Here is a 16503-nt window from a genome sequence, read left to right on the forward strand (position 1 = left end):
TGACGGGACTGAGGTTCAGAACCTTGAGATTATCCAGGACTGCTCAATCTAATCTCATGATGACTTCAAAGTAGAAAAGGCAGGCAGAGAAGTGGGGCGGACATGAGTCTTGAGGAGGATTTGACCCACTGTGGTTGGCTTTGAACATGAAAGCTATGAGTCGAGGGATGTGGGCAGCCTTTAGAAGCGGGGAAAGGCCCCTAGCTGACAGCCAGGCTCCCAGGAACCTCATCCTACAACCAAAAGAAACTGAATTCTCCGGGCACCTGGGTGACTCAGTGGGTTAAGCGTCTGCTTCAGCTCAGGCCATGATCTCAGGGTGTTGGGATCGAGTCCTACATCGGGTTCCTTGCTCAGCAGGGAGCCTGCTTCTCCCTCTGCCCCTCCCCCCACTTGCACATGTGCACATGCTCTCTTTGTCTGACAAATAAATAAAAATCTTAAAAAAAAAAAAAAAAGGAAGAAACTGAATTCTGCCAATTCTGCCAATGACTCCCATGAGCAGGAAAGACATTCTCCCAGAGGGCCTTCAGACAGAAACACAGCCCTGCCAACATCTTGATTTTATTCCAGTGAGACTGGCCATGTCTGACATACAGAACTGTAAGACAAGAAGCTTATGCTGTTTTAGGCCATCAAATGGAGGTAATTTACAATGTCAGCAATAAAAAACTAATACAGGCCCTATTTTTTTCTCAATGGATGAAAGCCAAGATTATGAGGAACACAGATTTCTCATAAATGTAGAAATTAGCCATTTACTTCAAAAATTCTATTAGAAGGGAAATTCTATTTTATTTAAATAGTGATAAGTGGAGAAAATACTATATAGTTTCAACTTTTCTCTATCACTAAGACAATGGTACAAAAAAAGGGAAAAAAAAACAATCATTCCTGAGAACCACACCCTGGTCAAACACTGGTATCTCTTCCCTAATTCTGATCACAAATAAACACTGGTTCCACACTGATCAGCAGTCCGTGTCATCTGTTTTGCCAGGACAGCTTCCCTCCCAAGCCTACAGCTAAGTAGAATACCTTCATAAATGTGTTCTATGCATCTCTCTCTATCCAGCCATCCCAGGAATTAACAACGGGTGAGATACCATTACCATTCAATGCACTGATGAAAATACGGAGTAACTTCTGCTCTGGTTCCCAAGTATAATAAATTTCAATTATTGAGCACCTACAAGGCCACATTGCTGAGCACAAACAGAAATGCAAAAACAAGTAAGACACAATCCCTGTCCAGAGACTTTTTAAGAGACTAACAGGGATAATACAGAGCAGAATGAAGTAAGTCCTATAAGAGACGCAGAAGGAAAGGGCTGTTGAAACCTCGAGGGGGTTTGGGGACTTCAGTCCAGAAAGTAGGAGCGGTGGGCTTCCAGCCAGACTCCAGAGTTCCAAATTTAATGGATGCAGTAATTTTGAAGGATGCTATAAATTTGTTTATAGTTTTCAAACATTTACGGGTATCTTGCAACCATTCTAATTAATTTATTCAAGTAGGTTACCTACTAGGCAAAGCTTCAGGAGTCTAGTATAAGTCACTTTATTTAAATTAGGGTTTACTTCTCTAAAAATATTTGAAAATTCAGATTACCTGTTAACATAATAGACACGGAATTACTGAAGTCTTATTCTACAAAAAGCCATTCAGCTCATTATACAAAACGTTCTCAAACTCCTTCCACTTTACATGGTTCTGACATTAAATTATGTCTCTGGCCAAAGTACTTAAGGATGGTCTGGGATCACAGCTAGAGACTGCTACTCCCATTCGGAATGCATGTTTTGTTTTTACATCGTAGAGATCTTCCTCCAATTCTTTTACTTGATCAACATTTCCTCCATATCTACTATGCACCCGAGGTCGAGCCAAGGAATATCATCAGGTAGAAGACATCTGGGCATGGCTGCAACAAATCAGTCATTCAGCAGGTCTCTCCTAAGTGCCCACTGAGCACCAAGCCTTCTCCTCAGGGCTTAAAGCCTTGATTAGAACCTCTATTATGCTATGGGACTCCTAGAGGAGGTCCTCGTGGGGGGAAAACTGAATAGGATCACTACCAAACACTGCAGAGTCACGGCACTAGAGAGTTCTCTCAAGGCTCTTTCTTTTCCCCATCAGTGATGCCAATAGATTGGGCATCTCATCAGTCATGCTAGGAAGATCGAATTCCCTGTAAAATCCTCACTAAAATGTTTTACTTCACAAACCCTCTTGATTAGCACACTCTGATTTCTATAAGTTCTTGCAGGAGACACGAGGGACAGCCCAGGGGCTCTGTGTGGGCGGATCTGAAGAAAGGAAGCACGTGCAGAATAGGGAAACCGAGGAAGGGGTGTGAGGAACAGAATCCACTTATAGTAAAGGTACGTATGACACTCCTGAGCTCACGACATGAGAACCGTGCATGCCCCTTTCATCTACTCAAGGATTTTAGGAACGATGCCAGTTTTGCATCCAGCAAGCAATGACAGGAAGCAGCAGGTGCTCGGGAGCCATGAAGGAAATAAGGAGAGGGGACTGCAGAAGCAGACAGCAGCTTGTCTTCCCTGCTTTTATGGAATCGTCCTGGATTCCTCCCCTCTGAAGGTTTTCTAAGAACAGAAATTCACCCTGGAGTTTCAGATCTACACGCTGTCCCGAGTACCACAGCATCCGGAATGGAACAAACCCAAATACGGAGGCCAGAGAAGAATGTTCTTGCTGCCTAAATTCCTGTTCCTTCCCAGCAGACTGCTACGGTGTTGGGAAATAATCTTGGGAGAGTCGGGCTTCTTAGTACATGGATCCTGCTTGATGAATTCAGCTTGCTGTCTCAGGGGAGAGTCAGGCCACAAGGAAACATCTGCCCATCCCCTCAGCAGTCACTTACCCTCTCTACCAGATGTTCGCAGTCTGACCCCGTTACAGAGACCCAAAGGCTCTTTGACTCAGGGGTGGTTAATTACACGCCCACAAACCTAACGTCTTTGCCAAATGTGTATCGGGATTGATCTCTGGTAGAGCCTCACGTCTCATCTCTTCAAGGGACACCAACGTGTTTCAATAATGAAAAACGATTACATGCAATTTTCACCAATAGACTTGGAAGTTGAAAAAGAAAATAAAAACCAGAAAGAAGAAGAAAATGAAAAGATTCTTAACGCAAATCAAAATGGGAGTTCATTTTCCAACTTTTTTTTTAAAGATTTACTTATTTATTTATTTGAGAGAGAGAGAAAGAGAGAGAGAGCGTGTGCATGATCGGGGGTAGGGGAGAGAAGAGGGAGAAGCAGTCTCCCCACTGAGCAGGTAGTCTGAAGTGGGGCTCGATCCCAGGACCCCAGGATCATGACCTGAGCTGAAGGCAGATACCTAACCAACTGAGCCACCTACGTTCCCCTCTTATTTTTTTATTTTTTATTTTTTAAGTAATTTATTTCTTTGAGTAGACTCCACCCAGCCTGGGGCTCAGACCCATGACCCTGAGATCAAGAGTCACGCACTCCACTGACTGAGCCAGCCAGGCGCCCTTCACTTTCCATCTTTGAGATTGGTGAGAAACACAAGTTTACCAACCGCTGGTGGGGTCGGAAAGGAAGGTGCTTTGGTAACCAGGTGGTAGGCAAATAAACTAACACCATCTGTCCGGAGAATAATCTGGAAACCTCTATAAAAATCAAAAGTTTTATATTTTGACTCAGCGATTCCATCCTGGGAGCCTCATCTACAGGAAAAATAGGAAATAAATTGTGGCACTTCTACACGATGGGATATCAAAAAAAACCAAAAAGACAGAGAGAGAGAGAGGTCGACGAACACATGCCATTAAAAAGTAAAGGGCCCGTGAATACATGTTGACATGAAAATGGATCCCAGCTAAGAAAGCAAGCCGCGGAATAGTGTGCATACAGGGAGGACTTTGTGTTTCCAAAATTGCCAGTAAAGTCAAGTGGGAAATCATGGGCTTTTTTGTGTTTGTACTTGTCTGCTATTTTTTTTTTTTTAACCTTACTTGTTATTTAAAAAGAAGAGGAAAGGAATTATAATTTTCAATAGGTATTCTGAGTTCTACTATTAATTTCTAGAACTTGAGAAGCTGCTAACAGTGGCACTTATAGCCGTGGATCCTGGGGGGAGAAAGGGTAGAAAGCTACCTGTCTTACCCATTGGGATTAAAAAAAAAAAAATTTATTTGACAGAAAGAGAGAGAGAGAGAGAGAGAGAGAGAGAGTGCACATGAGCAAGGGGAAGGGGACAGAGGGAGAAGCAGACTCCCCACTGAGCAGGGAGCCTGTTGCAGAACTAGATCCCAGGACCCTGGGATCATGACCTCAGCCCAAAGTTGACGCTTAGCCATCTGAGCTAGTCAGACACCCAGGTTTTTTTTTTTTTTTTTTTTTTTTTAAATTTGACAGACAGAGAGATCACAAGTAGGCAGAGAGGCAGGCAGAGAGACAGAGGGAAGCAGACTCCCTGCTGAGCTGGGAGCCCGATGCGGGACTCGATCCCAGGACCCTGAGATCATGACCTGAGCCGAAGGCATGACTTAACCCACTGAGCCACCCAGGCACCCCAGAATCTTTTTTTTTTTTTTAAAAATGGGCATACGTTGTTTCCATAATTTAAAAAATACCATAAAGTCCAACACTATTAAAAACCAAGAAACAGAAACATACTTCAAGTCTTCAAAGCAAACTCTTGGAATGACTAAATCTCTGAAAACATTAAGACCCCAGGTAAACTAAAGGTGCCTATACTTTCCACCTCTTCTGCAGAGACACTGGCTGTCATACTACTCCCAGAGATGGGGACAGCTCTCTGAGGGGACTGAGCGCAAAGAAGAGTGTACATGTGGCTTCACTCACCTATTGTTTAAGGCCCCTCCAAGATCACAGTCGCAAGGTCGACATCCATCCAAGTCGTTGCTTAAGCCCCAGTGCTCTGGCTGCACAAGAGAAGATTTAAGGTCTGAAGGTCGGTTCCTGTCATTACACAACAGACTCAACAAGAAACAAGTTATGGCATGTCTTGCCCGTTCCACCGAATGCTCTTTCATGCCATGCAAGCAGAAAGCTTTCAAGAGGAACGGGCACGAGTGTTCTGAGCTACAACCCAGGCTGCCGGTCACTGGGGTCGTAAACACCCAACTCCAGATCAGAGCAGTTTCTGCCCCGAGCAAACAGCCATCCTCCGAGAGGAAACAGGAGAAAATATTAAAAGTACTGTAGAGAGTTTTGGCAAATATCTGGCCAGCGTTTACATTTTCCCTGAGTTCAGCCCGTCAGAAACTCCGTGAACCAAGCTCTTGAAAGGACTATCTATGTCCAAACAGCATGAAGCAAGTATTTTCACCAGTGAAAGGTGAGGAGATCACCGAATCCTGAGTCCAGTGCAGGTGGAAAGAAAAGGAAAAAGGACAGAATCTACACAAGGGAGAAGAAATCGACAAATACGATTTCCTAACGAGCAGATAAAGGCCAGGCTTCCAGAAACTGATGTTATACATGCAAATATGCATATATACAGCTCATAAACATAATTTGAGGTCAGTGGACGCCCCCCCCACAAATTATAAAGGAAATCACAAGAATGTTATAATTTCAAAATTATTCCTGTAATCACTCTACCCGGAATCACTACAGTGAACTTTGTGGAGTATTTCCTTCCAGATTTTGTTTTTCTCGATGCCATTTTTTCCTGCACAATCAAGATACTACTCACATCCTGTGGGTGTTTTTTGTTTTTTTTTTTTTTTAACACCAGCATAAGCATTTCCTCATGCTATTGTCATTTACAAAGGCAACAAAATATCACACTGTACAGGTGCCCCCCAGTTTACTTCAGTATTTTCCCCACTGTTGCTTCTAAGTTTTTTTGGCTATGATTGGTATGAGATGCAATGAGTCTTCTGGTGATTACATCTCTGTCCAATCTTCTGCTTATTTCATTAGGAAAGATTCCCAGAAGTGGGATTACTAGGTCAAAGGGTATGCACATTTCTACAGGCTACTGATAGCTTACTTCCAAAATGCTTTTCTTGCCAAGTATGAACCAACATGCATTTCCATCAGCAAATCTGAGGACCAACCCCACATTATGTCCTTACAGTTAGCAACCCCATTTTTAAAAACTTGTTAATTTCGATTATGAAAGTGGTATTTCACTGTGGTTTTATTTTTCAATTCGATGGTGAGCATCTTGCCAAAATCATGGGTAATTTTTTTGTACATTGTTTGCATCTTCTAATATTTACATAGAGGGACGGCAGACTCTACAACAGCGAACCAGGTCCCATGCACAAACCACCCACCCCAAGTAATTAGGATTCACCTACCAGACACTGGTCACAATGCTGTCCTGTCACAAGACGCTTACAGTAGCAGTAACCTGTCTCAGAATCACAAGGATTCCCGCCAGGAATCGTTCCCAGAGGATTGCAAGCACAAGCTTTCGTAGAGATAAAATGAAGTAAAGAAACACAAACCAAGTGAGTGCCAAGGGGTAGTATGGATTTAGAACTGCACAGTAAAATGGGCATTACGTCCACCAGAACTCCCAGACTTTTTCACAAACGTACTTACATGTACAACCGAACGGGTCTTCAGCACTTAAGCCGTAGAAGCCTTCTTTGCAAATTTCACAGTGTTCTCCCTCCACATGTAATTTACACCGGCACTGACCCGCAATGAGGCCAGTGGAAAAATCCGTGTGACTGTCACAGATTCCCCCGTTCTGAGATCCCGCTGGGTCACAGCTGCATCCTGAGACGAACAAAGGTCACCAGGTAACAATGCATGTGTTGGTACCAACACGTATGTTCCCATTGACCCTCTACATGTCACAGTAGACTAAAGAAGGCAAGACTGCTTCAGCAGGCTACCCCACAATTAAAACAATTAATTATTAATTAATTATTAATTAAAATAAAGCAGAGTCTGACGCTCACACCAGGAGTCCCAGGAGAAGGATGGTGACCACCCCCCGCCCTGGCTCTCCAAACCGAGAAGACCTCCGTCACGCCCTTCCCCACGCACGTTCACAGAGGTTGGGGTCTCGCACATCTCTCTCCGGGTGCTGGAAGTAAAACGGCTTGCACTGCTCACAGCTGCGTCCCATCGTGTTGTGCTGGCAGTCGTCACACACACCTCCGGTGATGTTCCCAGTGGCCAAGTAGACCGCCATGTCGAAGTGACAGGAGCCCGAGTGCCCGTTGCAGTTACACTCTGCGCAACAAGAAGGGCCTTGAAGTCGACCTAACACTGGAGGATGGGCTTGCGGGGGAGAAGCTCCTTCTGGAAACTAGGGGTGAATTCAGGCAAGATGACAACGGACAATCAGGCGCCAGTGGGGAAGGGCGCGTCCACCTGGTGTGCTGGAAACCTTCCAGGCGTGAGCTTTCTGAAACATGAATCTGCCCTCTTTGGAAGAGAATGGGCTAAAAAGTAAAAACCTTCGGGGAGAATCCCCTTGGTGGCTTATCAACAGAAGACTTCGACCAGGCAGAGGACACCTGTGGGTCCCCCTCGGGGGTAGAACTGGAACGTATCACCCCAGAGGATCTCCGAGGCACTGCCTCTTGGGAAAGCCTGTTTGGGCTGCCAGCTTTAAGGAACGGGGTGTGAAGGCCTGCTTCCCTTCTCCCCCATTCCCACCGGCACACCTGACCAGGCTCTTCGGTGAGAATAAAGGTCTGCCAAGCGCACGCTGACCCTCTGCCAGCTCCACGGGCAGTCCCCTTGGTCCCACCCCGCTTTAATATCATGTCACTCTCTGCTCAGTACCCGCAAGGGTGCCGGTCTTCCCAAAATGAAGCTTAACTCAACTTGGCCCTCCTGGGACTCTACACCCTGGCCTCCTCTGCCTCCCCCTGCAACACGACCTCCCATAGGGAGGGGCCGTTTCGCATCAGTGACCCATCCTCAGTGCCTAGCAGAGAAGTGCCCACCACATGACGGCTGAATTAAACCGTGGAATCAGTTCCCCAGTGTAGACTCTGTGTTGGTTGCAAGAACGTCCTTGGGGCCTTGGGCTCTGTGCTGTTATCTGAACTCCATCCCCCTTCCCCACCCCCTTCCCTCCTTCCTGCCCCCCCAACCCCTCTTTCTTCTTCTTACCTAAACCATCTCAGCTATCACCAAAGGGTTGTACTTACAAACAGGGGTCTGAGTGGATGCAAACTGCCCTCTGACGGAGACTTACTTTTGCAGGCATTGCTGTTTCGACCTTCAGCGGGTCTCCAGGGTAAGTCGTGGTAGAAATCCATGCACTGTTCACAGTTCAAGCCCTTGGTGTTATGCCTGCACATGCAGTGCCCGTGAACCTTGGAAGTCAGAAAAAATGGGAAAGGGCAAAGTAAGAGACAGACTGGGGACTAGATTTTCTCCACAAATGATGGGAGACAGAAACCCCTTTTCCTACTAATCGTCATCTCCAGCTCACCACAGTGAGGATTTGTTTTTATTTTATCCCTTTCCAGTGAGTTCTGTCTTTCTGATGGCTCCAACTCCATCTCTAGGAACACAGTGATGTGTTCTATTATACAACAGATACTCAGGAAATAGTTTATCAAAGTATCGATGAAATGAACCCAGGTGAACAACATCAGTCACTTAAGAATTAAAAAGTAAATAAAACCTGGTTACTTTTTTTAAAAAAATCTATGCCCCAAAAAACCCTATTTTAAGAGAAATCAACAGAAGTTACACTGCAGAACTAAATGTACAAACGCTGTCTGGAAACGACTCACATTACTGCAAGGTTTATGGCTGTGCCACATAGAAGAATGGCTTTTTTGCTTCTTTTGTTTTGATTTTGACTCCCAGCACCGCACTTGTTTTTCCAAATCAAAAGAAGATTCAGAATATTAATCACTTACCACATTCACACTTAACTTTTTGTCTTTAAGAAAGGAAACATAAGATCTCAGGGAAAACAAAAGAAAACAAAACAAATTATTTTGCTGGATGGAGGGCCCAGGATGTGCTCATTGGCATTGTGTCTCCGGCAAGCTCTGCCTAAGCCCCTGAGGCACATAAAAGATAAATGCTTTCAATCTATTAAATACGCGTGTGCACGGGCACCTCACCTAAACACTAGTTTCTATAGAATGGAATTCAGGAACAGGACAGACAGGTCTGCCCTGGACTCACCTTCACAGGAGCGCCAGTGAGCAAGAGAGTAAAATCATCTCCTGACAAGCTGGTTTTACACAGAACCCCCCCCCCCCCCAAAAAGTCCCAAAGCACACACCACAGCACTCTACAGTGTCTGAATCAACAGCACACAGTGCTGAGACCCCTGATAGGGAGGAGACTACAGGACAGGAGCTACACGCCAGATTTGTTATGCTGAACACTAAACACTGCGTACCTAGCATTCTCTGAAAGATATAGCAACGAGATTATAAGGCTGTGTCCTCCCTTTGGGCTCTGCTAAAAATGCAACTTTATCTACAGGGCAAGTGCTCTAAGTGGAGCAAATAGAGAGCAGAAGTTTCAGCCGGTTGAATGCACAAATCCTGGACCGTCCCAGATGAGGACTAACAATCTTGGGAAAGCAAACAGCAAGTAACGCAGGCACAATCTTCATCAAGGGAGGCCCAGAGTCGAATAACAGAAGGAACCCTGGGGCAGAGTCAGGAGAGCTAGACATGAAATTTCCATCTGCAGCTGATTTAGGGCCCTCTGGTGAGCTGTTTAATTCCTGTTCCGTTCTAATAAGGATAGTTGGTGGAGTAAACCCATTTAGCTCCGAAATCCTACGGGTCTGTAAGAATTACCAGTTCACTTCGAAATGGGTAAAATACCCTAACTTTATCCATTTGGCAAATCACCCAAATCCCCAATTTTTAGAAGTACATGAATTGACAACACAGCGTAAAAGTGGGAAAAGAATGAAACGAGTAGAAGCATATAAAGAAACAAAGCCCACTGGGTTCTTAAGTCATGTTCTGAGGTTCTGGGTTCAAATGTCCTGGTTCTCTGGGCTGGAGGTCACTTTATGCTTGTGGTGCCTGATCTTCCCTAAAGGAAAGGAAGATGTGATAGCTATTGAGAAAACCTCTTAATCCTTATTGGATTGGCTGGAAAAAAAAAAGATCTACTGTAGCAATAGCTTGTTGCAACAATTTCCAAAATTTAATTCTTTGTCTCTGACATGAATAGTCCCAGAAAGTTAACAAAGAGAAAACCAGCTGTCAACCACCATTAAGGCGGAAGGAGCTAAAAGTCAGTCTGGAAAAATAAAACCACAAGAAGCTGTGAAAGGTTTAAGGTAAAACTAGCTTCAAATTGCTTTTTGGGATCATCTGTCCAAAGGAGAAAGCCTGGGGTGCCTGGGTGGCTCAGTCGGTGAGGTGTCTGCCTTTGCCTCAGGGTCCTGGGATCCTGGGGTCCTGGGATTGAGTCTCACGTTGGGCTCCCTGCTGAGCAGGGAGTCTGCTTCTCCCTTTCCCTCTGTGATCTCCACCTCTCTTTCTCAAATAAATAAATGAACTCTTAAAAAATAAAATAAAGGAGAAAGCCTCCCAGAGCGCTTGCTTACCATTCCCTCTACTTCCTCATTCACTCCGTCCACAGGTGCACATTCGCTGGCATGGCCGTAGCAGAAGCAATTTCCTCGAACCACCATATCATACACTGCATAGTAATACTTCTCTCTGATTTCCATTCTGGAATCCAAAAGGTTATCGCCCAAAGTGTGCAGCTTCACAAACTTGATTCTCAAGTTGGTGATTTTTAAGAGATCTACGAGGGTCACCAAGAAGAGGGAAAGTCTGATCAAACAACCAAGACCTCTTTTGCAAGGATACGACATCTCTTTATAGACAGGCACAACAAATAAAAATCACCCCCTTGTACGGTCTCGAGGGCCGTGCTAGTAAAGCTTGACACCATGGGACAGTCTCTGGAAGAAGAAAGGGCTGCTCCCTCTTCACCAGTTTAGAAAGAACATCAGACCATTTCAGGAAGAAGCACGAAGGCAGAGAAATTTAAGAACACGGTGGCACGGCAGCCAGAAACCTCTAGCACACAGTAACCTGAACGATTGCGATGCCATTCGGTATCACGGCAATGTTCATCAGCTCCAACCCAGAGGAGTCCATGCAGGTGGGAAAGGGTTTATCAGCACACTCCAATTCTCTTATTACAAGAGAATAGGATGGAACATTCTTGTGTTCATTTTGGGAGGAAATAAAGTATACCTGAAATTTCCCACCACTTAGATGAAATCCAAGTTGCTAAAATAGATTTAACACTGCAGAAGAACCACGTTCCAGGGACAGAAGATCTCCACCACATTCTGACCCAACGTCACAGTCTCCCACTTTTTTGTCCCGTTTGTCATCCATAGTGTGACATAAGGATAAAGGAGCTCAGTATCAGGAGGTTGGGCAAGTTGATTTTTTCCAAAATAATAAGTTACTTGCGGATCAATTTCTTTTATCTTTTCTTCTCGCTCCTGGGCCTACAGATCTATGCTTATTACAGATGTGGGGCTACCAATTATATTGTAGAGTAACTTGATCAACCAAAAGCCATTCATTCTTCTCCCGCAGTGTTTCCATCAATGGCTAAGCTGCTCTTGCTGAAGTGGATCTGGAAAGACTCATCAGTCCATCAGTCCTCCCCTGTGTAGCCTGAAATTGTCCCTAAGCTTTACTCTCACTGGTGCTGATGCATTCTCGTTTGCCCCACAGGACAAGGTGCTGGCACAGGGCATCAGAGACTCGCGAAGCCCGAACACAATTTTAATGACTTATAATACATGCGTAGCCTACAATGAAGACTATAGAAACAGCTGTGGGTTGAAAGGGACAGTCCATGAGTCCCTGCATTGAACTTAGGCTCTTTGTAAAATCAAAAACGGAACAGAGAAAGCGTGGTACGACTTAGCTGGCTGGAATGTGTGAATGCCAACATTTCCTCCCACACACAGAATGAAGACAAGTATCTACTGACAAGAGGCCCGACGACAAAGCTATAGAACGGCCAGAGTGTTTAGGAGCCCCTGAACCGATCTTTGTGGGACCCCACGGAAGAGCAAACATGTCCCTTCTCCGCTCTCCCAGCACAGTTACCCACAGCCAAGCCTTGTACATGGACCTGCTGGCGTGGGCAAGACTCGCTTTTGAAGTGAGGCCCCAGGTCTCGACAAGAAAGCCAACCAAAGAGACTTTCCTTGTTCTGTAGAGCACAAAGGCGATCGAGAGCATCAGCAGTTAAAACGGGCACCTCTCGAACACAGGCAAGATTTTCTGAGGCCATTCAACAACAAAAGACCAGAGAATTATGATGGTGACACGTTCCCCAAGTTTTGCAAATGTCGTCCAAGAAGGAGCGGACCGGGAGTCCTTGTAGGATGCCACAGGGTATGTGTCGCGGACGCCATGTGGACCTTTCTCACAACCGGGTTTTGAGAGCAGGGATGGGATGCCTCCCAGAGCCCACTCAGAAATGGCACAGGGCTGGATGTACCATAGATATTGGTTTTGTAATAGAATGAACAAGCAGATTACAGACCAGAGACGGTCTGGGCTGCATGTAAAATTAATTTAAGTGGGGAAACAGCCCTTTTCTGGCTATATTTCCTGGATGTTTTCCATTCTACTCTTGCATGCTTTGCACTGGGAGGCTCTATGGTGCCTTGGGTTCAACTAGGGCCGTCTGCAGCTGGACACCATCAGTGGAATCAGCCTTTCCTCTCTTCAGTGGCCTACACCTTAGTAGCCGGAGAAGGAGTCTCATCCCCTCACTCTGAGGTATGGGGACCAGGTCCATGCAAGACCCAGGCCATGGCTTGTGGCAACATGAAAAGCAGCAGCTGCTTCAATTCACTGACTACTCTCTGTGGGTCAGGCACATCAGAAGATCGTTTCTAGAACTCATGTTTTCTCCATAATGATGTTCAAATCAGTATTACTATATGTAGAGTACAGTTGAAAAAACAGATTTTAAAATAAACCAGGTTTAAGCAGATTACTTGCCCCAGGTCCCAGAACTGTGATATCCTGGAACTGGGATCGAAACCCAGGGCTGCCAGACTCCAAACCCCCTTCTTCTAATTAGCGCATATTTTGCCTTCCAAGATGATCAAAATGTAATTCTGTAACAAATGAAGCATGGTTGCTACATGCTAGAAAGCTTCCAAATTTAGATTTAGAATCATAACTTATGGGTTCACGATCTGACTGCCCCTTACACACATTATTCCAACTCTCTAAGCCTCAGTTTTCTCATCTGTTAAATGGAAATACAAGCGTACTGAGCACGGCTGACACCTGGATTTCCTCCCAGTACTCCTTCTTCTTTCCTTCCTTTGACAAGAAAAGCCTCCGGCAAGAGTGTGAGAGGGCACACGGCCACCTTGCTAGAGGTTTCCCAGTGTGTCTTGAGGTTGGCCACGTGAGTAAATTTGGCCAGTGGGACGTGAGCAGCTCCCACGTCATCTGCCCTTCGCTGCCTCCTACCCCATAGGTTGGGTCCAGCTCCAACCTGCTAGGAGTAAAGACTAGGAGACAGAAGGAACCTGGCTGCTCTAGTGGCTAGGGTTGCCAGATGCAGCAATAAGAATACAAGTTGTTCAGTTACATTTGAATCTCAGATAAACAATATTTTGGTCAGTAAAGTCTGTCTTAAATGTGACATGGGACATAGTCACACCAACCATAAATATTGCATGGGATGTCCTTGTACTAGTCACGAATATTCCATGGGATATAATTACTAAAAAACAACTTGCTATTTACCTCCAATTCAGATTTAACTGGGTGTAAGCCTTTATTTTATGTGGTAATCCTACATGTAGCAGATGACCTACTGTTCTTCTCTGGAAAGCGCTCTGGATGATTTCGTAAGAGAGAAATCAACTTCTATCTTATTCAAGCCACTGAATGTTTGGGGACACTCTGTTACAACAGCTTAATCTGTACCCTAATTTATGTATACATATATAATATATACAAATTATATATTATATAACATACACAATATATAACATCTATAAGTTATATATGATATATATTATATATAACATATATAAGTTATAGGTTATATGACTTATAAGTCATATATAAGTTATAATATATAATACATAAGTAATATATAACAAATTATGACTTATGTAATATACAAGTAATATACAAGTTATATATTATATAACATATATATATATTTATATACATATATATTATACTGAGCAATAAAATAAGGTATTATTACAACCAGCATAATTGTTTCAGTACTTATGACTTAAATGTTTTACTCTAATCAAAATGTGTTCCCCATCCGGGAGGACTTTGATTCCTGCCAATTTCAAGGGCCTCTGATTGGGTATTGTGGAGATAAAAGGAAAGAAAGAGGGTGGATTCAGCACTGAATGCTTAGATTTGGGGTAACAGTGTTCTGGGTAGGAGTTCTTCCATGATTGCTGTTTTTCCATCAAAGCTTTTATTCGAAAACAAGCTTACTCTGTATCCTTGGACTGTAAGGGTCTTCTATTCTGAAAGCAGGATCTAAAGCACGAAATATCACCTAAAAATAGATACAAGAGTAATGGGTATTTTTGCCATGATCAAAAAGGATTTGTAAGTAGAATGTAAAACAAGAAAAGCAAACAAACCTCTCCTTCGGTTGAGGGTTCAATGTCAGAATAGCGGGAATCACAGATTATATCATCCACTTTCTTCATGGGGCCGGTGGAGATGCCTGGAAACGAGCTCTCGCAGTCATAGGCAAAGTATCTGTACACGCCCCAGGTTCTCCCGAAGTCGGACGATCGTTCTATCAGCATAGCGGCCGGACGGAATGTCTAAAGGTGGGGAACAGAAGGCTCGTTTGATGTTTTCTATTGGTGATCTGTACTTTTTTTTTTTTTTTTTTAACTCAGATGAACCTATCACTCAGCTGCTCGTCATAAATCCTGCCGGCATGCGGTTGGTGTCTAGGACTGTGGCAGGATTTCAGAAACTTTAGGCCGGTGCACGGTGGGTCCTCTCGCCGACAAGTGTCGAGCCCTGAAACGCTGTATTTCCTCCCACCCTAACAGAGATCAGTCAGCTCCTTCTCCTTAGAAGCTGACCATAAGCGGGACTTAATAGCTAACACTCTTTGGATGAGTCGGTCAGCACCCATCACAGGACCGGTTAGGTTGCCCGCTTGCTCGGTTTGCTTGTGTAATCGTTCGACAGCTGGGTGCTGACCACCGCTCGGTATAGACCGTGGTCTGCAGGCTGCAGACGGGCCCAGGAAGCACATTCATTCCATCATTCAAGATACGAAACATCAGGGGCGCCTGGGTGGCTCAGTTGGTTAAGCGACTGCCTCCGGCTCAGGTCATGATCCTAGAGTCCTGGGATCAAGTCCCACATCAGACTCCCTGCTCAGCAGGGAGTCTGCTTCTCCCGCTGATCTCTCTCCTCTCGTGCTTGCTCTCTCTCTCTCTCAAATAAATAAATAAAATCATTTAAAAGAAAAAAAAAAAAAGATACGAAACATCACAGCAGTCTCCTACAGTGTGCTCTGGGAGGACAAGAGGAAGCAAGGACTAACTTGAGAAGCTGCAGAATCCTTCGATTCCCCTCCTCGCTACTCCACTGCCCGAAGAACCAAAAATGGGGACTCAGATACTCGGATGAGAATGTTCATGGTGGCATAGTTCACAGTGGCCCAAAGGCAGAAACCAGCCAAGGACCCATCCAAGACCAATGGATAAACCAAACACGGCATAGACATGCAAGAGAATGTTATTCAGCCATAAAAAAGAAATTCAGATACTCCTGCATCATGGATAAACCCCGAAAACATTCTATTCAGTGAAAGAAGCCAGGCACAAAAGGACAGATCCTGTAGGATTCCACGGACAGGAAAGGTCTTGAACTGGCAAGTCTGCAGAGGCGGGAAGTAAATTAGAGGTTTCCAGGGGCTGGGGGGAGGGGGCAATGGGGAGTTATTGCTTCATGGGTAGAGTTTATATTTGGGGTGATGAAAAAGTTCTGGAAATAGAGTGGTGTTGGTGGCACAACATTGGGAAGCCACCTAGTGGTACTGAATTGTATACTTAAAAAGGTTTAAAATGGCAAATGTTGTTTGATGGATGTTTTCACGCACACACACACACACGTGCGTGCGCGTGCGTGCGCATTCTTTGAATTCTTCAGAGAGAAGTTGGCCTTGAACTGGATCCTGGAAGGGTGAGTGTCTTCCAGGCAGTGGGCGGAGGGGCTGCAGGCGGCAGAAGAGCTTGACCAGGACAGGAGAGGAAGAAACTTGCTGGCCATGTGCAGGCCTTTCCTTTACCTTTATGCCACAAAAGGGGAGCACCAAAAGACTGGACTGAACAGAATGAAATGATCAGGTTGTACTTTAGAAAAATCATCCTGGGGACAGCTGGGTGGCTCAGTCGGTTAAGCATCTGCCATCAGCTCAGGTCATTATCTTGGGGTCATGGGATCGAGTCCCACATCAGACTCCCTGCTCAGTGGGGAGCCTACTTCTTCCACCCTCTCT

The 16503-nt window shown here is 44.9% G+C and overlaps 1 protein-coding gene across 2 annotated transcripts in view; it reads right to left on the reverse strand.

Moving 5' to 3' along the window:
* Window positions 1-16503, reverse strand: part of LAMB1 (laminin subunit beta 1) — a 68199-nt gene that overhangs the window by 38891 nt on the left and 12805 nt on the right. For both annotated transcript variants that reach the window (XM_082691980.1, XM_082691979.1), the window contains exons 6-13: window positions 14618-14806; window positions 14466-14529; window positions 10541-10743; window positions 8198-8318; window positions 7033-7221; window positions 6580-6759; window positions 6333-6445; window positions 4864-4943 (exon numbers count right to left, since the gene is read on the reverse strand). In XM_082691980.1, coding sequence (XP_082548106.1) covers window positions 4864-4943; window positions 6333-6445; window positions 6580-6759; window positions 7033-7221; window positions 8198-8318; window positions 10541-10743; window positions 14466-14529; window positions 14618-14806 — 1139 coding nt within the window. The remainder of the gene's footprint in view (window positions 1-4863; window positions 4944-6332; window positions 6446-6579; window positions 6760-7032; window positions 7222-8197; window positions 8319-10540; window positions 10744-14465; window positions 14530-14617; window positions 14807-16503) is intronic.

The sequence above is a fragment of the Mustela nivalis genome (genome assembly GCF_964662115.1).
Source record: "Mustela nivalis genome assembly, chromosome: 12".
In the NCBI taxonomy this organism is placed as follows: Eukaryota; Metazoa; Chordata; class Mammalia; order Carnivora; family Mustelidae; genus Mustela; species Mustela nivalis.